The following is a 25,625-nucleotide window of genomic DNA, read 5'->3' on the forward strand; positions in this document are numbered from 1 at the left end:
CCCATGCACCCCGACGATGTGCCCAAGGCAGCCCTCATCACCCCTTTCGGATTGTTCGAATTCCTAAGGATGCCCTTCAGCCTTAAGAACGCCGCTCAAACTTTCCAGAGGCTAATGGACTCGGTGGGGCAAGGCCTGGATTTTGTCTTCATCTACCTAGATGATATCCTGGTGGCCAGCAAGTCACGCAAAGAGCAGATGGTACATTTGCGCCAGCTCTGCCAGCGCCTGAGCGACCACGGACTGGCAATCAACCTGGCGAAGTGCCAGTTTGGGCTGACGGAAATCGACTTCTTGGGCCACAGGGTCAACCAGCATGGAGCTGCCCCTCTGCCAGACAAGGTCCAGGCCATCCGCCAGTTTCCCAAACCCAGCACAGTCAAGGGCCTGCAAGAGTTTGTGGGGATGGTAAATTTCTACCATTGGTTCGTGCTGGCGGCGGCGCGCATCATGAGACCCTTGTTTGCTCTGATGGCCGGCAAGGCCAAGGAGGTGGCGTGGGACACGGAGTCCATGGAAGCTTTCGAGCGGACCAAAGAGGCATTGGCAAAGGCGGCCCTCCCAGTACACCCGAGAGTCGATGTACCCACGGCGCTCACAGTCAACGCTTCTGACACGGCAGTCGGTGGAGTCCTGGAGCAGCTCGTCGAGGGCCAGTGGCGACCGCTCGCCTTTTTCAGCCGACATCTGCGACCATCGGAGGTGAAGTATAGCGCTTTCAACAGGGAATTGCTAGCGCTCTACCTGGCTATCCGGCGCTTCCGGTATTTCCTCGAAGGAAGGGATTTCACCGCGTATATGGACTGCAAGCCCCTCACCTTCGCCCTTGCAAAGGTATCTGACCCATGGTCGGCTGGCAGCAGAAGCACCGCTCATTATTTCGGAGTTCACCACAGACATCCGCCACATCGCTGGGAAGAACAACGTGGTTGCCGACACGCTGTCTCGCCCCCACATCCACTCAGTGAGCAGCTCAACCCCAGGGATCAACTACATGGCGCTGGCACAAGCACAACAAGCGGACACTGAAATCCCGGCCTATCGCACCGCTGTTTCGGGACTCCAGTTGGAGGATGTCCCCGTCGGCCCAACAGCGGTTCGGGTCCTGTGCGACACGTCGACTGGCAGACCTCGGCCCGTGGTACCAGCAGTATGGAAGCGGCAGGTGTTCGACACGCTACACGGCCTGGCCCACCCGTCCATCTGGGCATCTATCAAATTGGTAGTGGACAAATTCGTGTGGCACGGTCTGCGCAAGCAGGTTGGACACTGGGCCAGGACCTGCGTACAGTGCCAGACCGCCAAAGTCCAGCGGCACGTGAAGGCTCCCCTCCAGCAGTTCCAACCGACGCTCGGCAGGTTTCAGCATATCCATGTGGACGTCGCCGGCCCCTGCCCGTCTCCCGGGGCGCCAGGTATATCTTCACCATGGTCGACAGGTTCACCAGATGGCCGGAGGCCGTGCCGCTAGCGGACACATCCATGGAGTCCTGCGCCAGGACGCTCATCACAAACTGGATCGCCAGGTTCGGACTCCCAGCGGACGTCACCTCCGACAGGGCACAGTTCACGTCAGGGTTGTGGACAGCACTGGCTCAGCTCCCGGGCACCCGGTTACATCACACCACGGCGTACCACCCACAGGCCAACAGTTTGGTTGAGTGGTTCCACAGGCACCTCAAGTCAGCCCTGATGGCACGCCTCAGAGGGCCCAACTGGATAGATGAGCTTCCCTGGGTTCTACTGGGCATCTGCACGGCCCCCAAGGAGGACCTGGGCACCTCCTCGGCGGAGTTGGTTTACAGCAGCTCCCTGACGGTCCCGGGCGAGTTCGTGCCAGAGGCCCCAAGGTCCAGCAGGGACGCCGGCGGAAGTGCTGACGAAGCTGCGGGACAAGGTGGGGAGCCTGGCACTGGTTCCAACCTCCAGACGTGGCACTAGACCGTCCTTTACCCCTAAGGATCTCCGGGACTGTGAGTACCCTTTCATTCGCAGGGGCATGCACAAGTCACCTCTGCAGAGGCCGTACGAAGGACCCTTCAAGGTGATCCGGCACCATGGATCTACGTGTGTCGTGGAGGTGGGTGGCCGCGAGGAGACCTTCACAGTGGACTGCCTCAAACTGGTGCATTTGGACATCGGGCAGCCCGTGAAGGTGCCCTCACTGCGCCGGCGGGCAGGCCACCAAGAGGTACACACAAACTGGGGGTCCCACGCCCCCAATGGACGTTTCTTGGGGGGATGGGTGGGGATGGTGGGGTGGTGTAGTGGCCTGGACTCGCAGAACTTGAACCGCCATTGGCGGGCGCGGGAGTGCGGCGTAGACTAACCGCGGACGGGCCTTCCGGCAGGGACCTTACATCATGTCTGTCGGAGAGGCTCTCGGGTACTTTTGCGAGCGCGCGCGTTTTGCTTCTCTCAGTAAAGTGTGCTCCGGTCCAGCCTCCACATCTCTGCATTTCTTTTCTGCCACACGCCGCCTTCGGCCACAAGGTGTTACACATTGTGTTCACCAGTCATGTGTTAACTAACACTCGGAGTTCATTACAGAGCCTGTGTTTGATAGATGTCACATACACATTGTGCCCTGATTGGTTGACTGGTTTTATAAACAGTGATCTTGTGCAAATAAGGTTTTTTATATTAGGCACGTTCCAGCCCTCCAGTTATCAGTCCAAACCATGGTCAATCTTCCGCAGAAGCATTTCCATGTGGTAGCTGCAGTTCCAACTGTCAACAGGCGACCCACTGGAACTGGGTGCCAACTACTCATGGTCCACACACTGCTCCGTCACACAGCAGTGAAGTGCGGAGTACAATGTGGTGTTTATCAAAGCCGCTACTGAAATGCACTGAGGTGGTTCATTACTGTCAGAAAGGCGGGTGTGCCCTTGTGTTAAATTATTTTTGTATTCCTTTTCTTTCATTTTTGCTGTGTTTATATCAAAAAATAACAGTATTAAATTTGTGTCTCAGTCCCTAAAATTTCACCTGAAATTTCAGTAGGTTGGACAAACTTGGGTTGTTTTCTCTGGAGCGGCAGAGGCTGAGGGGAGACCTGATAGAGGTTTATAAAATTATGAGAGGCAGAGATAGGGTAGACATTCCGAGTCTTTTCCCCAGGGTGGAAATGTCACGTACTAGAGGGCATGCACTTACGATGAGAGGGCGAAAGTTTAAAGGAGATGTGCGGGGCAAGTTCTTTTTTTACACGGAGAGTGGTGGGTGCCTGGAACGGGCTGCCAGGGGTGGGGGTGGAGGCAGATACGATAGTGGGGTTTGGGAGGTTCTTAGACACATGAAGATGCAGGGAATGGAGGGGTATGGATCATGTACAGGGAGGAGGTATTTAGTTTAATTTGGCATCATGTTCAGCCCAGTCATGGTGGGCTGAAGGGCCTGTTCCTGTGCTGTACTGCTCTGTAATCAGTGACTTAGGACAAATTAGTCACAGGACTCCATTGATTACTGATGAACCAAGGAGGTCTGTGTGCTTTAATGTTGTAGGTGCAAGATAACTGATAGTAGATGGTTCAAGATAAATGCTGATGCTTGCTGGTAGAGCGTCTACATTCCTCTGCTGGTGGGCAAAATATCCCTGGGATGTGGTTTTTGATGGGGTGGGCCATGGATGAATTATTCTATTCTGAGTCTAAGAACATGGAGGGCTTTCAAGAAAGTCTGATGTAGATCAATATTATGAAGTGATTGATTTGTCTTTCAAAAATTAGAGGTGAAATATGGTGATGGGTTAACCTATTTACTTAACGTGGGCTCGTGTCCCAACCGGTGTACTAAAGAAAAGAATTTACACAGAGGTGATGGGCACTTAAGGCATTATTTCACCTTCATTTCTCGATGATTTGTGATCACAAGACAGGACAAGGGAGCAGAAGTAGGCCATTCGGCCCAAAGAGTCTGCTCCAAAGAAAAGGAAAAAAGAAAAAGAAATGAGAAATTGGGGTGGGGGGGGGGGGGGGGGGCAAAAAAAAAAACTGTATTTGTCTTTTCAGTTCTTCTGACCAGTGAACCTTCCCTCATTGCAGGGTCCCATAAACGTAGGATAAGGCCATTCAGCCATCAAATCTGCTTCACCATTCGATCATGGCTGATTTATTTTTCCCCTCTCAACCCCATTCTCCTGCCTTCTCCCCGTAATTGTTGACGCCCTCACTAATCAAGAACCTATCAACCTCCGCTTCAAATACACCCAATGACTTGGCCTCCACAGCCGTCTGTGGTGACAAATCCCACAGATTCACCGCCCTCTGGTTGAAGAAATTCCTCCTCATTTCTGTTCTAAGGGACGTACTTCTATTCTGAGGCTGTGCCCTCTGGTCCTAGACTCTCTCACTGATGGAAACATCCTCTCCACGTCCACTCTATCCAGACATTTCAATATTCGGTAGGTTTCATCCATCCCCCCTCATCCTTCTAAACTCCTCGTGAGTACAGGCCCAGAGCCATCAAACACTTCCTCATACATTAACCCTTTTCATTCCCGGGATCATTTCTCGTAAACCTCCCCTGGACCCTCTCCAATGCCAGCACATCCTTCCTTAGGTATGGGCCCAAAGCTGCTCACAATACTCCACATGCAGTCTGACCAATGCCTTATAAAGCCTCAGCGTTACATCCTTGTTTTTTATATTCTAGTCCTCAAAACAAACATTGCATTTGCCTGCCTTACTACCGACTCAACCTGCAAGTTAACCTTAGGGAATCCTGCACTAGGACTCCCAAGTCCCTTTGTATCTCTGATTTCTGAATTCACTCCCCGTTTAGAAAACAGTCTACGCCTTTATTCCTTCTACCAAAGTGCGTGACCGTACACTTCCCTGCGCTGTTGTTCCATCTGCCACTTTTTTGCCCATTCTCCCCAACCTGTCCAAGTCCTTCTGCAGACTCCCTGCTGTGTGCATTCACTGCATGAGTGGAGGTGTAGTGTACAGCGAGGGAGGCTTTCAAAGCTTGCAGAGGGATCTGGACCAACTGGAAAAATGGGCCAGAAAATGGCAGATGGAATTAATGCAGACAAGTGTGAGGTGTTGCATTTGGAAAAGACAAAATCAAGGTAGGACATACACAGTAAATGGTAGGGTACTGAGGAGTGCAGAGGAACAAAGGGATCTTGGATTCAGATACATAATTCCCTGAAAGTGGCGCCACAGGTAGACAGGGTTGTACAGAAGGCTTTTGGCATCCTGGCATTCATAAATCAAAGTATGAGTATAGGAGTTGGGATGTTATGGTGAGGGTGTATAAGACATTGGTGAGGCCAAATTTAGTAGTTATTGTGTGCAGTTCTGGTCACCTAACTATAGGAAGGATGTCAGTAAGATTGAAAGAGTGCAGAGATTTACTAGAATGTTGCCGGGTCTTCAGGAGTTGAGTTACAGGGAAAGATGAACAGGTTAGGACTTTCTTCTTTGGAGCGCAGAAGAATGAGGGGAGATTTGATAGAGGTTTACAAAATTATAAGGGGTATAGACAGAGTTAATGCGAGTAGGCTCTTTCCCACCCAGTTTAGGAGAGATAAGTACGAGAGGACATGGCTTTAGGGTGAAAGGGGAAAGGTTTAGGGGGAACATTAGGGGGAACTTCTTCACTCAAAGAGTGGTGGGAGTATGGAACGGGCTGCCATCTGATGTAGTAAATGCGGGCTCACTCTTGAGTTTTAAGAATAAATTGGATAGGAAACATGGACGGGAGTGGTCTGGAGGGTTATGGACTGGGTGCAGGTAAATGGGACTAGCGGAATAACGTTTTGGCACAGGACTAGAAGGGCCGAATGGCCTGTTTTTCTGTTGCTGTAGTGTTCTATGGTTCTGTCAATGCCCCTCATGATTTTATGCCACATCTATAAGGGCGCCCCTCAGTCTCCTACGATCTAAGGAATCTAAGTCCCAGCCTGCCCAACCTCCCCCTATAACTCAGGCCCTTGAGTCCAAACAACATTCTTGAAAGTTTTGTTTGCATTCTTTCAGCTTAATGACATCTTTTCTGTAACCCCATCATCACACATCACGGGCACAACCCTCCCCACCATCGAGGACATCAAGAGGCGGTGCCTCAAGAAGGCGGGCGGCATCCATCATTGAGGACCCTCACAATCTGGGACATGCCCTCTTCATGGTACTACCACTGAGGAGGAGGTTCAGGAGCCTGAAGACCGACAGTTAACTATTTCAGGAGCAGCTTCTTCCCCTCTGCCATCAGATTTCTGAATGGTCCATGAACCCATGAACACTACCTCATTGTTCCTTTTTTTTGCACTATTCATTTATTTTGTAATTAATAGTTTTTTTATGTTTTGCACTATACTGCTGCCACAATACAACACATTTCACATCATATAAGACAGTGATAATAAATCTGATTCTAACAGGGTGACCAGAACTATACACAATACTCTAAGTGTGCCTCACCAATGTTTTGTACAACTGCAACATAATGTCCCAACTCCTGTACTCAGTTCCCTGACTGATGAAGGCCAGTTGTCAAACGCTGCCTTCACCTCCCTGTTTACCTGTGGTGCCACTTGCAGGGAACCATGTACCTGTACTCCTCGGTCCTTCTGTTCCACAACACTCCCAGGGCCCAACCGTTCTACCCTGGCTTGACTTCCCAAATGCAACATGTATCTGGATTGAAAGCTTCCTCGGCCCACTTACCCAGCTGATCCAGTTTCCCCTGTAAGGTTTGATAACCTTCTCACCGTTTATGATGACAACTAACGATCAAACTGCAAAACTTTACAAACTTACTCTGATCCATGTGAAGACCTACTCTGACACTTTGCGTCCACAATCACCTCATTGTGCTTCCCAGATTGTCTGCTGTATTTTGTTGTCTTGAGAATTGTAAAAATCCATTGAAATGTTTAAAGGAAGTGGATCAGTCATGGTTGTTCAAGCTTTTCTGACACTGCTCTGTACACAGTCCCGTCTCTGAGGTGATGGGTGATGATGAGCATCCAACTTAATGCTGGCAGCACAGTAGTGTAGTGGTTAGCGTACCACTATTACAGTGACAGCAACCTGGGTTCAATTCCCGCCGTTGTCTGTAAGGAGTTTGTATGTTCTCCCCGTGTCTGCGTGGGTTTCCTCCCACATTCCAGGAACATACGGGTTAGGAAGTTGTGGGCATGCTGTGTTGGCGCTGGAAGAGTGGTGACACTTGCGGGCTGCCCCCAGAACACTCTGTGCAAAAGATGTATTTCACTGTGTGTTTTGATGTACATGTGACTAATAAAGAGATCTCGTCTTACCTTAATGTATAAACCTTCAGTGATCTGTGACGGAGTGGAAATCGTCTATCTATCTTACCTCTGTCCCATCTCCTGCAGCAGACGGATGATGATCCCTGTAAATAAATTAATTCGTAAACTTCCAACCGGCACCAGACCATAGAACAATACAGCACAATACAGGCCCTTCGACCCACCATGTTGTGACGACCTTTAAACCACTCCTAAGACTAACTAAACCCCTTCCTCCCACATATTCCTCTAACTTAAATCCTCCATATGCTTATCTAACAATCTCTTGAACTTGACCAACGTATCAGCCTCACCACCACCCCAAGCAGCGCATTTCCATGCCCCAACCACTCTCTGGGTGAAAAACCCTCCCTCTGATATCTCCCTTGAACTTCCCACCTAGTACCTTAAAGCCATGCCCTCTTGTATTGAGCATTGGTGCCCTGGGAAAGAGGTGCTGGCTGTCCACTCTATCTATTCCTCTTAATATTTTGTACACCTCTATCATGTCTCCCCTCATCCTCCTTCTCTCCAATGAGTAAAGCCCTAGCTCCCTTAGTTTCTCCTCATAATCCATACTCTCCAATCCAGGCAGCATCCTGGTAAATCTCCTCTGCACCCTTCCAACACTTCCACATCTTCCTATAATGAGGCAACCAGAATTGGACACAGTACCTAAGTGTGGTCGAACCAGAGTTTTGTAAAGCTGCATCATTACCTCACAGCTCTCTTAAACTCAATCCCACGACCTATGAAAGCTAACATCCCATAAGCTTTCTTAACTACCCTATCCACCTGTAAGGCAACTTTCAGTGATCTGTGGATATGAAACCCCAGATCCCTCTGCTCCTTCACATTCCCCAGAATCCTGCCATTAACCTTGTACTCTGCCTTGGAGTTAGTCCTTCCAAAGTGCACCACCTCACACTTCTCTGGATGAACTCCATCTGCCACTTCTCAGCCCAGCTCTGCATCCTATCAATATCCCTCTGCAAGCTTCGACAGCCCTCCACGCTATCCACAACACCACTGACCTTTGTGTCGTTTTGCAAACTTGCTAACCCACCCTTCCACCCCCTCATTCAAGTCATTAATAAATATCACAAAAAGTAGAGGTCTCAGAACTGATCCTTGTGGGACACCACTAGTCACAGCTCTCCAATCCGAATGCACTCCCTCCACCACAACCCTCTGCTTTCTACAGGTAAGCCAATTCTGAATCTACACTGCTAAGCCTCCCTGGGATCCCTTGGCCTCTGACCTTCTGAAGAAGCCTACCATGTGGAACCTTGTCAAACACCTTACTAAAATCCATGTAGGACCACATCTACTACACTACCCTCATCAATCTTCCTGGTCACCTCCTCAAAGAACCCCTATCAGGCTTGTGAGGCAAGATCTTCCCTTCATAAATCCATGCTGGCTGTCCCTAATCAGTCCATGATTCTCCAAATGCTCATAGATCCTATCTCTTAGAATCCTTTCTAACAGCTTGCCCACCACAGACATAAGGCTCATTGGTCTGTAATTCCCTGGACTATCCCTACTACCTTTTTTGAATAAGGGGACAACATTTAACCATAGAACCATACAGCACAAAACAGGCGCTTCGGCCCACCATGTTGTGCCGTCCATCAAACCACCCTCACACTACCTAACCCCTTCCTCCCGCATATCCCCCCATCCCACACTCCTCCATATGCCTATCCAACAAGCTCTTGAACCTGTTCAATGTGTCTGCCTCCACCACCACCCCAGATAGTGCATTCCATGCACCAACCACTCTCTGGGTGAAAAACCTCTCCCTGACATCTCCCCTGAACCTCCCACCCATAACCTTAAAGCCATGACCTCTCGTCTTGAGCATCCATTTGCCACCCTCCAATCCTCCGGTACCATTCCCGTGGACAATGAGGACTCAAAGATCCTAGCCAATGGTTTCAGCAATCTCCTCCCTCGCCTCACAAAGCAGCCTGGGGAATATTCTGTCAGGCCCTGGGGACTTATCTGTCCTAATATTTTCTAACAGCTCCAACACATCCTCTCTCTTGATATCTACATGCCTCTAGAACATACCCTTACCAACACTGTCCTCAGCGTCATCAAGACCCCTTGTCCTTGGTGAATACTGAAGAGAAGTATTCATTGAGAACCTCACCCACTTCCACAGCTTCCAGGCACATCCTCCCACCTTTGTCTCTAATCAGTCCTACCTTTACTCTCGTCATCCTTCTACTCTTCACGTACAAGAAAAAGCCTTGGGATCTCCCTTAACCCTACTCGCCAAAGCCTTTTCATGTCCATGTCCCCTTCTCGCTCTCCTCAGCCTTTTCTTAAGTTCCTTCCTTGCTACTCTATATTCCTCACAAGCCCTGTCTGAACCTTGCTGCTTACACCTTATGTATGCTGCCTTCTTCTTCCTAACTAGTTGTTCCACCTCTCTAATCACCCATGGTCCCTTCACCCTGCCATTCTTTCGCTGCCTCACTGGGACAAATTTATCCCTAACATCCTGCAAGAGATCCCTGAACATCGACCACATCTCCATAGTACACGTCCCTTCAAAATGTCATCCCAATTTACGCTCTCAAGTTCTTAGCCTTATAGCCTCATAATTTACCTTTCCCCAATTAAATATCTTCCTGTCCTTTTTGCGCCTATCCCTGTCCATGACACTGCCTAAAGACCAGTCATGGAGTCACACAGCATGGAAAAGGCCCTGCAGCCCAATGCGTCCATGCTGACCAAGATGCCCTGCAAGCTAGTCCCATCTGCCCAGATTTGGCCCATAGCCCTCTAAACCTCTCCTATCCATGGATTTATCTAGATGGCTTTTAAATATTTGCTAATGTGCCACCTCAACCACTATTTCTGGCAGCTCATTCCAAATACGCACACCCTTTGTGTGAAGAAGCTGCCCCTGATGGCCCTTTGAAATCTCTTGCCTCTGATCTTAACCTGTGCCCTCTTGTTTTCAACACCCCCTCCCTGGGAAAAAGACTGTACTTTCACCCTGTCTCTGCCCTCATGATCTTATACACCTCCATCAGGTCACCCCTCAATCTGCTGTGTTCCAGGGAAACTGACCAGTCCTGCCAGGTGGACTGACCTTGAATTTTAAGGCAAAAACTAAACTCACTTTTCCTCGTCAATAATCTCTCAACTACACTGAGCACTTGACAACAGCTCTACAACAATGTGGGGTGCTAATGTGAGCACTTTACATGACATTTGGTTAAGCTTCATAAGTGATTTCCACAACAACAGCAGAGATGCTTTCCAAGTTAAAAGGGGAAAAGCATCGAGGTAAAATTTGTGTTTTACCAGAAAGCAGGAGGATACGTCTATAAATGTTATGTTTCCAGTGTTCCTTTGTCCTCCTTTCTGTCGAAATACTTCAACTTCAGAGGCAACTATTAAGCCGACATGTGCTGCAGTTATAATTCTAAATTTAGAGAGAAGTTTCAAGTTGAGGGAAGAAGTCCAAAACTACCCAAGGAAATATGTGGGATGCAGGCAAGTGAATCGAACGGGTTCAGTTAGAGAGTGTATGAAAGTGGTGAGAGACGGAGCTCTGCAGGGCAACATGTGCTTTGAAATATGTTTAATTAAAATGATGGTAACAGATGTCATAGTTTGGAAGGTATGTTTTGGTTGGATCATTTGTAAATCTGAGATTCTGTGTTCATGTCAACGTGGCACTTAAAGGCAGCACTTTAGAGGCCACTTTTGGCTTGGGTTTCACGGAAGATCTGGGAATGAGTCATTTGTTTCACACATGCCAAGTTTATAATATGTAAGCTTTTCCGTCGCTTTCTAGATGGTTTTAATCTGACTAGACTGAACATATGATAATAATATGGTACATCAGCATATTTTAAAAAGAATTAACACACAAAGTGCAATAACATCAAACGATAATTATTTTAAAGTCATTATGTTGTGTCAACAGAGGATATTTGAACTTAAGTACAAATCATTTATGGAAAATTTCCTTATATAAACTAAATTTGTTCCTCTGAATGTATTATTAAACCAGTCATATTTTCTGACAATCAGGACAGATGTTTATTGCTGCAGAGTGCAGGGGAGGTGCTTGTTAATTTGCATCAACATGACTCTTCAGCTAAAGGTTTCTCAAGTTCACTGTTGTGCAGAATACTTACCACCTCAGGGTAAGAGGTTCTACTTGTTAGGAACAGTGAAGAACCAAGTTTTGGTGACATAGAAAAATAGGGGGCTATGTGGGAGGGAAGGGTTAGATAGATCTTAGAGCAGGATAAAATGTCGGCACAAACGTTGTGGGCCGAAGGGCCTGTACTGTGCTGTAGTGTTGTATGTTCTGTATCTGCTTTCTCAACAATGTCTGAACTTAACTGAGCAAAACTCCAGAGGAGGAAAATGTGTAATCTGGGAAAATTGGGGTTTCTCCACTCTAGATCACTATTGTGTCCCTCCAACCCCCGGAAACTTTGCTCATTATACGGAGAAAATGCATCACTGTTTTTGCCTGGAAATTCATTCCATATATAAATACATCGAGGTAGTATAAAGGAAGCTTAATGCAGGAAATAGTGTTACAGTTACAGAGAAAGTGCAGTGCAGGTGGACAAATAAAGTGCAAGGGCCCCGATGAAGTAGATTGTGAGATCAAGAGTTCATGTTTATTGTACAAGAGGCCCATTCAAGAGTCTGATAACAGCGGGATAGAAGCTGTCCTTGAGCTTGGTGGTGTGTGTTCTCAAGCTTTTGTATCTTCTGCCCGATGGGAGGGGGGAGAAGAGAGAATGACCGGGGTGGGAGGGGTCCTTGATTATGTCGGCTGCTTTCCAGAGGCAGTGGGACGTGGAGACAGAGCCACTGGAGGCGAGGCAGGTTTTTGTGATGGACTGAGAGCTGTGTCCACAACTCGCTGCGACTTATTGCGGTTCTTGGGCAGAGCAGTTGCCTGCAGTCCTCCTCAAATAAAGGAGCAGTGTTAGCTAACCTCCAGTCTTCTGGTACCTCACCCGTGGCTAATGAAGATGCAAAAATCTCCAGCAGGGCCCCAACATTCTCCTCCCTAAGCTTCCCACAGCATTCTGGGTAGGTCTCATTCTACCCTGGGAATTTATCCACTCTTATGCAGTCCAACCCCTCCACCTTCTTTCTATCGACCTGCTCCAAACTATCAACATACCCCTCCCTATCTTCTACGTTCTTCTCCCTTGGTGAATACAGAGGACGTATTCTATTATTTTATTACTGTATTATTTTCACCTTACTTTTCGAAACAAATGAAGCCCCAAAATCCCGGTCATGACCACACTCTCAGATACAAGGTGCCTTCTCTGTTATATGACCAAGTGTATCCCAAGTGCAAGTAAGACCTTTCCCTTTATTGACTGTAGTTGTCTTCATCAAAGAAAGTTAATTGTGATCAGAGATGGATCATAGATTCATAGAGTCAGACAGCATGGAAACAGGCCCTTCGGCCCAACTCGTCCACGCTGACCATGGTGCCCCCACCTCAGCCAGTCCCGTTTGCCTGCGTTTTGCCCATATCCCTCTAAACCTTTCCTATCTGTGGACCTGTCCAAGTGTCTTTTAAACATTAATTGTACCTGCCTCTGCCACTTCCTCTGGCAGCTCGTTCCACACACCCACCACCCTCTGTGTGAAGAAGTTGCCCTCAGGTCCCTCTTAAATCTTTCCCCCCCTCACTTTAAACATATGCCGTCTAGTTTTTAACTCGCCTCCCTTGGGGAAAAGACTTGGTTACTCACCTTACCTATGCGCCTTATGGTTTTATGATCCTCTATAAGGTCACCCCTCAGCCTCCTACACTCCAGGGGAAGAAGTCCCAGCCTGTCCAGTCTCTCCTTGTAACCCAAACCCTCCAGTCCCAATAACTTCCTCAAAATAGTTTCTGCACCCTCTCCAGTTTAGTGACATCCTTCCTATAGCAGGGCAACCAGAACCATCTGCAGTACTCCAAGTGTGGCCTTAACATCTTGTACAGGTGTAACACCACGTCCCAACTCCTATACTCAATTTTCTAACTGATGAAGACCAGCGTACCAAACGCCTTCCTCACCACCCTGTCTACCTGTGTCGCCACTTTCAGGGAACTATCTACCTGTACCCCAAGGTCTCTCTGTTCGCCGACACTCCCCAGGGGCCTACCATTTACTGTGCAAGTCAACGTTCTCTTTAATTTTGTTTTAAATGGAGTTGTAGCCTGTTCCAATGTTAAAGGGAAATAGAAAAGTGAGATCAAAAGGAGAGTAAATAATTCATAAAATAAAACAGTCGCAAGCATTAGGTATCTCCATGAAAATAAACCACTGCTCCCCAAAAAGGTACCTGATACTCTCCAGGCATCCAGTGCTTCTCGACATCAAAAAGATGCACATCTAGAGATTCTTACAGAAGTTTCGGAAGTTACAAATGCCTTTATTGTGGCAAAAATGTGCAAGCCAGCAACATAACTGGGAAAAAAAATGGGTTATTGTTCAGTATAAAATGTTCCATTGGAAACTATCCACCTTGTAGGGAAAAATCCGTGCAGACAAGATTTCAGAGAGACCTATTGTCCAACTTGGCAGTCATCAACACTGAACTATTTCTGATGACAGACTGGTTTTGATTCTTTCCCCGCTCCTCCATCTTCCCCACAGAATGAGTTGTGCTTCATTGCAAGAGGACTCACTATGTTAGGAAGAGGGATGAGCAGAGATGCAGTCCATACAAGAGTGACAACAAATTCTCAGTGCTTGGCCATTGGAAACCAGCTTGGAGGGCAGAGGCATTGTTGGAGATGTCGGGAAGGAGGGGCTGTACCGAACATGGTGCATAATTGTGGTGCACGTTGTCTTCTCTGGAGCAGTGAAGGCTGAGGGGAGACCTGATAGAAGTTTATAAAATTATGAGCAGCACAGATAGAGTAGACAACCGGTATCTTATTCCCAGGTTGAAATGTCTAATACTAGAGGGCATGCATTTAAGGTGAGAGGGGGTAAGCTCAAAGGAGATGTGTGAGGCACAGAGAGTGGTGGGTGCCTACAATGTGCTGCCAGGGGTGGTGGTGGAGGCAGATAGCACAGTGGTGTTTAAGAGGCTCTTAGACACATGAATATGCGGAGAATGGAGGCAGGCAGAAGGGATTAGTTTAATTCAATATCATTAGCTTAGTTAGTTCGGCACAACATCGTGGGTCAAAGGGCCTGTTCCTGTGCTCTACTGTTCTGTGTTCTATGATAAGCCCTGACTCTCTCGGGTGCTTTGGGTGATGTGACAAAGAATGCAGTTTGTTTGTTGGCCATCTAATACCATTGTTCCAAGGAAGCAATCATGGGCAGGCAGGAAGAGAAACTGAAGGTGTTGATTCAAACTTGAATTTGGGCCCTTGGCAAATTACACAGATGTAGAAATTCCTTCCCAAAACAGTCCTCTTCTTTTGAAAATGGATAACCCAGAGGACACCAAAATGGCACTCATATTTGCATCCTTTAGCGCCCAGCAGGGAATTGTCCTGGACCTGTTGGTCTGTTTGTGGTGAGGTCCAACTGGTCTGTGTCGACCAAGATTCCCACCTAAGCCAGTCCCACTTGCTTGGGTTTGGCCCATATTCCTCTCAACCTTTCATGGACCTGTCCAAATGTCTTTTAAACGTTGTCATGTACCTGCCTCAACCACTTCCTCTGGCAGCTCGTTCCATGTACCCACCACCCTTGGTGTGAAGAGGTTGCCCCTCAGGTCCCTTTTAAACATCTCCTCTCCCACCTTAAACCTATGCCCTCTAGTTTTGATTCCCCAAACCTGAGAAAAAGACTGAGTGCATTCACCCTATCGATGCCCCTCATGATTAATACATCTCTATAAGGTCTTTCCTCAGTCTTCAATATTCCAAGGAATAAAGACCTAGCCTGCCCAACCTCTCCCTATAACTCAGGCCCTCGAGTCCTGGCAGCATCCTCGTAAAGCTTCTCTGCACTCTTTCCAGTTTAATGATGTCTTTCCTATAACACAATGACCAAAACTGTGTACAGTTCTCCAAGTGCAGCCTCACCGATGTCTTGTCACGTGGAGGGACCACGGGTGTAGGCGTGCAGGACCATCTGAAAGGAGGTGCAGGTGGTGATTGCCGTCTAAGACTTTCTCCACCCAGAGTTGAGGGGAACCCTGCCTGTGCCTGGAATCCTTTGAGGAGCAGTGTCCACGTATTAGGTTTCACTGGGACAGCTCCCACTGACATTTGTGAGCTCCTGGAACCAAATACAGGCTGACACTTGCCCAACTGCCATGAACCCAGAGGTCAAGTTCATGGTGACCATTAGCTCCCAGCTCCCTGGTGGCTCCGCGCCCCAGCTGCTGGTCTCTGCCCCCTCTGGCAGTCTGCTGCTCCCTGAGGCCTTGTCTTTCTGCAGCCTGTCCAGGACCCCTGACCCCACCCTCCCCACCTTCCTGAAGTAAGAGTGGGACAAGTGCTCCCTGTGTGATGGTCACTCCAGGTCATGGACACTGGCCGAGGCGATCCAACTGCTCGAACATTGACACCAGCCCGTAGTCGAACCTGGTGCTCTGTTCTGGCCTCACTTCTCCACCTAAGGTTGAGTCCCCTGTCTCCCACTGACCATGAACCACCTCCTGTTCCCAGTGTTGCTGTCAGTGGCTGCAGCTGGGTTGTCACCGGTAATTCCAGCCCCACTGTGTGGAACAGTACAGCGCAGAAACAGGCCCTTCGGCCCACCATGTCTGTGCTGAACACAATGCCGAATTAAACTCAATCCCTTCTGCCTGCACATATCCCTCCATTCCCGGCATTCCCATCCACTACCTCAGTGCACTGTGGAATGAATTGACCTGTACAGACAGTTTGCAAGACAAGTTTTTCACTGTACCTTAGTACAAGTGGCAATAATAGACCAATACCAATATCTACTTGTGTGGTCACTTTAAGGGATCTATGGACTTGGACCCCAAGATCTCTCTGTACATCAATGTTGTTAAGGGTCCTGCCATTCACTGTATACTGTACCCTTACAGTTGACCTCCCAAAATGCAACACCTCACACTTGTCCAGCTTAAACTCCACTGAACTGTACCGATCCCTGCCTCATGGTGATTTGTTTGTCCCTGGTGCTGCAGTGCTGGACTTTGACTATCAGTGGACCCTCCAGAAGGGCTGTGCTCCCGACTTGGCTACGCTTCCACTGGGTTTGGCCAAGCTTCGAGAGCTGGGGAATTGGTATGCAGCCTGTTCCTCAGACTCTAGAGAACCCAAAACCTTCTCATCTGCAACTTATCCTCCCCCACACGCCCATCAACTCCCCTCTGAATCTTCAGCCTGCCACCTACACTAAAGGCTAATCCACAATGGCCAATTAACCTACCAACACATCTTTAGGTTGTGGGAGGAAACCGGAGCACCCGGGGGAAGCCCAGACAGTCGCAGGGAGAACATGCAAACTCCACACAGACAGCACCAGAGGTTGGGATTGTACTTGGGTCTCTGGAGTGTGAGGCGATGACACTACCCACTGCACCACAGTGCTGCCCACGGTAAAAGATTGTTCATGTGAAGTGAAAGGTGGACAATCCCAATGGTCCTCTTTGGAATATCTGCTTGCAGCTGTTCACACAGCCTCCCCAGTGACGAGTCCCATTATTACACATTTACCTACTGTTACTATTTTAGCATTTAACAAGGTAAAATCTACATGAATAATAAGTTATGCAGATAAATCATGAATATGTAACTCACAGTGGATACAATAGAACATTACAGTACAGTACAGGCCCTTCTGCCCACAATGTTATGCCGACATTTTATCCTGCTCTAAGATCTATCTCACCCTTCCTTCCCACATAGCCCCCCATTTCTCTATCATTCATGTGTCTATCTAAGAGTCTCTTAAATGTCCCTAATGTATCTGCCCTCACAACCTCTGCCGGCAGTGCGTTCCACGCACCCACCACTCTCTGTGTAAAAAAAACTTACCCCTGACATCCCCCTTATATCTTCCTCCAATCACCTTAAAATTACATCCCCTCATGTTAGCCGTTGTCACCCTGGGAAAAAGTCTCTGACTGTCCACTCGATCTATGCCTCTTATCATCTTGTACACCTCTATCAGGTCACCTCTCATCCTCCTTCTCTCCATGGTACAAATAATTGTACCATGAGGATTTTCTTGGCTGGGAAGCCAGATGCAGGAACAATAAATGCCGGGAAGTATCTATTGTCGGCCTTTCCACTTGTTTCAAGGAAAAGCTGTCAGAGGACGAAACAAGTTTGTGATTTCTGATATCCATGTGTTGTATCTTCTGGCGAGCCAGTCAATTTTCCTTCCTTCCTTGAATCAGCTGATAACTGCCCCTTCTCTGTGGAGGCAATTTGCTGAGAGCCCAATTAAAGCAGCAAACAATTTTCCACAGAGATGCCAAGTGACCCTTGATGTAAGGTTGAATCCTCATTTCACTGTCAGAGACTCCAGAATGTAATTAAACATCTGAACTTAGGCAGGGCCCAGCTTGGCGCGGTGTCTCCTCCTGAGGCCCGGGATGCAGTAGTTTCATTCTGACCTGTGTATGGTAAGGGTGGAGTTACTGGGTCTGTACCTCGTGTCAGAAGGTCAGAATAACTCCTGACAATGAAAGGGGATGAGCTCCAGCAATGTCGTTAAATATTGAGAGGTGCTGGAGGCAGAGATTCACAACGTTTGAGAAGTATCCAGACAACCACTTGAGTCACCGAGGCAGAGAAGGCTGCGGACTAGGTGCTGGTAGGTGGGGTTGGTGTCAATGGTCAGTCCAGGTGCTGGTAGGTGGGGTTGGTGTCAACAGTCAGTTAGGACATGGTGGGCTGAAGGGCCTGATTTTTTCTGTGTGACTCTGTGACCTCTCACCCTGCAAAACCTGTCTTTGATTTTTTTTTCCCTTCCCTGTTCCAAACTTTTTATGTTTCCTTTTACTTGCAAAATAACATTTGGATTCTTGACTGTAGTCCTGACATTGAGTTGGCATGAGTTTCTGCAGACTGTGGATCAGAGCCCACTGCCAGCTGAAGCTTGCCACCGACTACAACTGTGCTGCAGACCTCACCTTTTGCAAACTCTTCTCCGTTGATGTGCTGGGAGGGTAAGAACCCTGCAGGATGTGATACCATGCCAGAACAAGCCTTGCCCACAAAACAGCAGGAAACGAAACTCAGACAGCCAGCAAATCTGTTCACACACCTACCACTGTCAAACCTGCCAGGGGCTCTGAATCTTTCTGAATGTCCTCCAGCTTCAGAAAATTTAAAATAGAAAGGCAAGTCACTGATAATCAATTAAAATATTAAAACAAACTTCATTCAGTAGCTTTGTGTTATCTCTAATCACATGAATCGACTCTGTTCCTGCTGTGCATGACGGACATTCTGCAGCACAGTTGTCAGCGTGACTGGGTCTCTGTGTGGATTCGAACGCCACGAGCAGCTGGGAAGTTGCTACACCTGCCTTTGTACCAGGGCCTCAGACTTCCCTAGGCTACTGGGGACTAAATGCCGACAGTTTGGCACAGATTTCCCAGCTTCCCAGGAAGTCCCGGCCCACTTCCTTCTTCCCGCTCCAACCTTGGTGTGATGCTATCCGGCGAGGAGCTACCTTCACCGTCAAGTCCGCGGTAACCAGACCAGAAGTTCGGCAAGCCAGGCTGACCTCTGAGGAGTTTGTGCCTCCTTTGACAGCAGGCACGGTGATGGGGCTTGCACCAGACACTGGGAGGCAAAGGTCCAAGGTCCTCCACCAACCTGTCCGACTGCTCAACATTACCCTCCAACATCCACCAGCAGACCCTGTGAATGGGGACATGTTCCAAGTGCCACCTCTCAGACATTGATGTAGGAATTAACCTCCGCCTCCAGCCAAGGGAGGAAAGGAGAGTACGGAACAGGAACAGGCCCTTTGGCCCACCACGTCTGTGCTGAACATGATACCAAATTAAACTAAACCTATCTAGTCGGTGTGATCCATCTCCCTCCATTCCCTGCATATTCATGTGCCTGTCTAAATGCCACTGTCATATCTCCCTCCACCACCACCCCCGGCAGCACATTGAAGTCTCGCTGAGCATTGGTTCAAGAATCCACGGTCTAATTTCCTGAAGCTGGCTTTTCCTACTTGCAATTGTCAGTCACACAAAGTGCTCTGTTTTTGGACAAAAATTTGACTACGAAATGTGTGGAGATGTTGGACTTCATGGTACAGTTACCCTGTGTGCGTGTGCGTGCGCGTGTGTGTGTGCGCGCGCGCTGGAGGGAAGCTTGGAGAAGGTTTTCCCACAACATTGCTACCCTTACCTATCTCAACGATGATATCCATGAGGGAAAGTCTCAGCTGAAGTGATTTCCTCAGCCGTACGGCGCAGAAACTGGGGGAGCTTTGGAATCTGCACAATTTAAAACCAAAATGTGAATAATACCACCTTTTATTTGTAATACAGATTCACATTGAAATATCATGTAACTGTGGACTATTTACCAGGAATCTTGTGGTTTGTTTGCATGTGTCTGACTGAAACCATTTCTTTAACTTGCATAGCCACAGTAAGTTTAATATGAAAACCAAAAATAGACTCTCATCATTTACCCATCTGGGGCAAGATACTTCCTCCAGAAAGTGACGTTGTGAATACTTCAGAACATTTTTCAAGGCCTTTATTCCTGGGTTTTGGCTTTGTTGGGTGTGTGGTTACGCTGGAGTTTCTGGCTTCCTTCAGCTTGCTTCACCAGTGAGCCTCCTTCACTGGGGTCAGACTGCAGCTGTGGAAAGCAGGAACAGGCGGTGAAAGGACATCGAACCCAACTGCTCGATTCCTCGTGTCCATTCGATGTTCTCTAAAGCAGGTTATCAGTTCGATGGGCTCTTTTGACAAGAGGTTAAAAGTGACGTGGGTACCAAATTTATTAACTCTTATCATTAAATGGAACTATTCCAGTTAGTTACTTTAGCTGGGAATCATCCAGTGGTCTTTATTGGGATCTGAAAGTATTGATAAGAAATTAAAATGAGACTGGCGGCAATACTTTGAAGTAACTCAGTGGGAGATTCCCCTCACCCCACTGCATGCAGTGTTGGCACAGTTTAATGCTCATCAATAAAAAGAAATTAAGGTGCTGTTATCTTAAAATGAAATGGAAGCATAGGCAAGTATAACTGCACAGGAAATGAAAATTGATGTGTAGTGGTTAGAGAGCTGAGCTGCAGGCATTAAGAACCCACTTAAGCAAGTCAGTATGAGAAAGGATCGCCAGAGGAATAAAATAAATCTGTGACAGCAGTGAAACCTGCTGCGGCAAAGGCAGTAAAGTAGCCCCAGGGGACAGGGAATGGAAGGAACCAGTTAGAGATGTATAATAAAAGCAACATCTTCGGTCACTGTGACCTTCAGTACCTGCCTTTCAGATTGATGTATCGATCCAGGAATTATCCCTTTGACTTGGATAATTGCTAGTGTCGTTCCAGTATTTAAGAACCTTAAAACACAATTGCAGCAACACTTCATCCCTGGCACTTGATGTCTGTTCCTTTTTCCATTGCCTAACGCAGTGACTTGCCCCTTGGACAAGAGGGTTTAAAATTAAAACAAAATACAGCTATTCTAACTCAATAGTAGGAGACCTTGCTTCAGTTGCAAACACATATTTTGGTATTGAGTTTTAAATACTTGTCTTAACTGGAGGTTAAAATTATTACTTTAAGATGGGGCGTAAGGTTCACACGCATGTGTTTTCTATTCTCCAGTCTCCTGCTGCTGCACTTGCAAACAATAACATTCTAAGATTGAATTAATTAATATATTGCTTGCCTTATCATTCTGAGACAATCTAATTCTGTTCTTGATTTGCCTGTGTTGTATGATTAAATAGATGGCTTTATACCTTAACCAACAGGCCTGTGATCTACAACACCGGACTGCCGTCTTTCTGGGGCAAAAGGATGTTATTTTACTCCGACATTCGCTTCACATCTCCTTCTCCTGCCCACAGTCCAGCCTTGATGGGCATCAGATATTTCGGGGACTGTTAATCCACCCACATGTAAGAGATCAGTAATGTATTATTTGCATTTCTCTTCAGTCCTAGAGAACGAACTTCTGTATGCTGATGATGATGATCACGAAGAGGGGAAAGCCTTTGATTTTGACAGTGATGAGGTGCCGGAAGCAGACCGCGAGCCCGTGGAATCTGTACCCCTGTTCATAAATGCCCAAGGACGGGGCCCTCTCCCAGACTCCACTCCGGAAAGTGTGGCTGTCAAGGCTTCACCTGAGAACAATGGGTACTACGAAATATCGGAAACCAGCAGGTTGGACCCACACACAAATGATTCAGCTCAAACCCCAGAGACAAACGCACAAGGTATTTGTAACACAAAAATCCTAACTGTGATGGACGTTCCAAAATGTGCTGCACTTGTCTGAAACTCATGCTGGATCGCACTGTGTGTTCAGTTCCAGCCAGCAGAGGGGATATTAAGTTTGGAATGAGTGAGTGCAGATCCATCAGAATGATATCTGGCCTTAGGGTGCTGAAATCATGAGGCAAAATTACTTTGGAGACGCAGCTGCTGGAATGTGGAGCAACACACAACCTGCTGAAGGAACTCAGTGGGTTGAGCAGCATCCGTGGGGGGGAAAGGAATGGTCGACGTTTCGGGTCAGACCCTGCATCAGGACTGAGAGGGGAGATGGCCGGTACAGAGAGGGGAGGGGGAGTGGTGAGGCGGGGGCCCGAGGTGAGTGGTGGACTGAGGAGGGGTGTAAGGTGACAGGCAGGTAGTTCCAGGTGGGGAAGGGGGGCAGTTGGGAGACAGTGGCAGGTGGGTGATGGATGGAGGCAGAGAAAAGGAAGGAGAGGTAGATGGGGGAGGGGAGGGTGAGGGTGAGGGTGGAGACAGCTGCTGGAGGGAAATAAGGGCTCCCTGTGCTGGGCTCCTGTCTCACCCCTCCTCCTCCCCTTGTTATACTGGCCATCTCCCCCTCCACCCTCAGTCCTGATGCAGGGTTTCGAGCTGAAATGTTGACAGTTCCTCTCCCCCCACAGATGACACTCGACCCGCTGAGTTCCTCCAGCACACTGTTTGTTACATGCAACTTTTATTTTCTCAAACATAGAACAGTGTGATGCAATGAGTGGTGGTTTTAATACCATTAAGTGAACTGGTGGGGTACATTGAGGGAGACAATTTCCTCTGGTGGGGCCCCCAAGGCGAGGAGACATGAGGTGAAGCCAGAGAGCATTCCTTCACACAAGGCAGGGTCTGCCCAGACACAACTGGGGCCTGGCCAACTGAACATTTCATTTTTTGGTCAGTCCATTAAAGGTTGCTGGAGGGACTGCAGTTTGACCTAGCTCAGTGTTGGACATATTCCTCTGTTCCACAAATGGCTGTGGGTCTGCTGTAGACGGGTGGTCAACGAGGTTTCATCGATGGCTGTTCCTGATCTCCTCCTCCTGCACTGTAGAAGGGCTGGAGAACGGGTCCACGAGGCCGGCCCCAGACTGGATTAGACCTGTAAACCTGAATGACATTTCCGGTAACTGGACCAGGCAGTCTTTGGGTTAAAACCAGCCCAAGCACAACAGTGAAGATGTTTGCTGTTGCTTAACATGGAGTCTGATTTGTGTATAATTTGTTGCCATGCCAACCGCACCCCATGCATCACATCTGAAGACTCTTTGAGGATTTTTGGTGGTGCTTAAAATGTTCCATTCAGAACCTGCCATGACCTCCTCCAAATTGGACCCAACTAATGGGCAGGCACGGTAGTGTAGCGGTTCGTGTAACGCTATTACAGCACCAACGACCCGGGTTCAATTCCAGCTGCTGTCTGTAAGGAGTTTGTACGTTCTCCCCATGTCTGCGTGGGTTTCCTCTGAGTGCTCCGGTTTCCTCCCACATTCCAGCAACATATGGGTTAGGAAGTTGTGGGCGTGCTATGTTGGCGCCGGCAGCATGGCGACACTTGCGGGCTGCCCCCAGAACACTCTACGCAAAAGATGCATTTCACTGTGTGTTTCAATGTACGTGTGACTAATAAAGAAATCTTATCTTGCCATGTGCACTGGGATTGGGTTGCAGTGGGTGTCAAGCCACGGAGTCATACAGCACAGAAACAGGCCCTTTGGCCCAACTGGTCCATACCGACCAAGATGCCCACCAAAGCTAATCCCATTTACTCACGTTTGGCCCATATCCCTCTAAACCTTTCCTATCCCAGTACCTGTTCAAGTGCCTTTTAAATATTGTAATTGTCCCTGCCACAACCACTTCCTCTGGCAGCTTATTCCATATATGGACCACCCTCTATGTGAAGAACTTGCCCCTCAGGTCCCTTTTAAATCTCTCCCCTCTCACCTTAAACCTGTGCCCTCTAGTTTTTGGTTCCCTTTCCCCGGCACTGTGATGATTCACCTTATCTGTGCGCCTCATGATTTTATACACATCTGTAAGGTCACCCCTCAGTCTTGTATGCACAAAGGAATGAAGTCCCAGCCTGCCCGACCTTCTGCACCCCCTGTCTACCTGTGACTCCACTTTTAGGGAACCATGTACCTGTGCTCCTAGGTCTCTCTGTTTTACAACACTCCCCAGGGCCCGACCGTTCACTGTGAAAGTCCAACCCTCATTTGTCTTCCCAAAATACAACACCCGCACTTATCTGGATTGAAAACCATTTGCCATTCCTTGGCCCAAGATCCCCCTGTATTTCCTGATTACCATCTTCAGTATCGAAGACACCACCTATTTTAGTGTCACCTGCAAACTCATAAACCGTGCCTTGTACATTCTCATGCAGTTGGCTTGACGTCAGCTTGGGTACAAAACTAATCCCCAATCGGACCATGGCTGATCCCGAGCCAGCACAACCTGGATGTGTACAGTGTTTTCCATGCCCATCCACAAGGCGGGTGGAATAGACTTGCACGGCTGCAGGTGCCTTACCAGTGCTCTACAACAGAGCACACAGGATGCATCCTGCTGGCCTGGGTAAAGTACTGAGCTGGGCAGCTTGATGTTTCCCAAATGTTTTATTAACAACATTCACAACAGAGTCGAGTCGAGTTTATTGTCCTGTGCACAAGGACGTGAGGTACAGGTACAGTGAAGAACTTGCAGCAGCATCACAGGCAGGTAGATTCAGACAACACACAACATGAATTGTACATGACAGTGAAGGGAGATAAAAAATGACTGTGCCAAACGAGACCTTAGTGCAAATACAAGGATACAATCAGAGACAAGTCCACTGCAGTGCAAGAGGTGGTCCATAGTCTTCTGTTGCTGAGGTAGGGTTAGGGTTGTGCAGGTCGATTCAGGAACCTGATGGTTGTAGGGAAGTAGCTGTTCCTGAACCTGGTGTTGTGGGACTTCAGGCTTCTGTACCTCCTGCCCGATGGTAGCAGTGAGATGATGGCCCAGCCCGGATGGTGGGGATCTTTGATGATAGATGCCACCTTCTTGAGGCAGTGTCTCCTGTAGATGCTGTCAGTGGTGGGGAGGGCTGTGTCCACTACTCTCCGCAGCCTCTTGGGTTCCTGTGCATTGGAATTGCCGTACCAGGCTGTGATGCAACCAGTCAGGATACTTTCAACAGTGCATCTGTAGAAGTTTGTTGGAGTATTTGGGGGCATGCCAAATCTCCTTGAGCTTCTAAGAAAGCAGAGGTGCTGGCATGCCTTCTTTGTGATCGCATCAGTGTGCTGGGCCCAGGACAGCTCATCCGAGATATTGACGCCCAGGAGCTTGAAGCTGCCTATTCTCTCCACCTCTGACTCACCAGTGAGAACTGGCACATGTTCTCCCGACTTCCCCTGTCTGAAGCCAACAATTAGCTCCAGCAATTTAAAAACTAGTGGAAATAATTTGAATTATTTTTAAACTGTTTTACAAATATAAAAGTAAAAATAATTGGCCACACATTTAAACACTTCAGATGAGTAAAAAACTTACAGTAAAGTAGTTCTTGAGGAGTGGCAGGACTGGCTGGGCTGGGAAGGGGTGGACATTGAGGAAAGTTAAACGATGAGGTAAGATGAGATTTTTTGATGACTCACGTGTACATTGAAACACAGTGAAATGCATCTTTTGTGTTGAGTGTTCTGGGGGCAGCCCTCAAGTGTCGCCACGCTTCCGGCGCCAACATAGCGTGCCCACAACTTCCTAACCCGTACGTCTTTGGAATGTGGGAGGAAACCAGAGCACTCGGAGGAAACCCAGGTAGACACGGGGAGAACGTACAAGCTCCTTACAGACAGCGGCTAGAATTGAACCCGGGTCGCTGGCGCTGTAATAACGTTACGCTAACTGCTACATGACCGTGCCTGTAGTAGGAA

The 25,625-nt window shown here is 48.1% G+C and overlaps 1 protein-coding gene across 1 annotated transcript in view; it reads left to right on the plus strand.

Moving 5' to 3' along the window:
• arhgef10 (Rho guanine nucleotide exchange factor (GEF) 10) overlaps window positions 1-25,625 on the plus strand; it is a 243,031-nt gene that overhangs the window by 76,567 nt on the left and 140,839 nt on the right. Inside the window, exon 3 of the mRNA XM_052024835.1 lies at window positions 21,366-21,647. Within this exon, the coding sequence (XP_051880795.1) occupies window positions 21,366-21,647 (282 nt within the window). The remainder of the gene's footprint in view (window positions 1-21,365; window positions 21,648-25,625) is intronic.

Source organism: Pristis pectinata, chromosome 10 (assembly GCF_009764475.1).
Source record: "Pristis pectinata isolate sPriPec2 chromosome 10, sPriPec2.1.pri, whole genome shotgun sequence".
Classification (NCBI taxonomy): Eukaryota; Metazoa; Chordata; class Chondrichthyes; order Rhinopristiformes; family Pristidae; genus Pristis; species Pristis pectinata.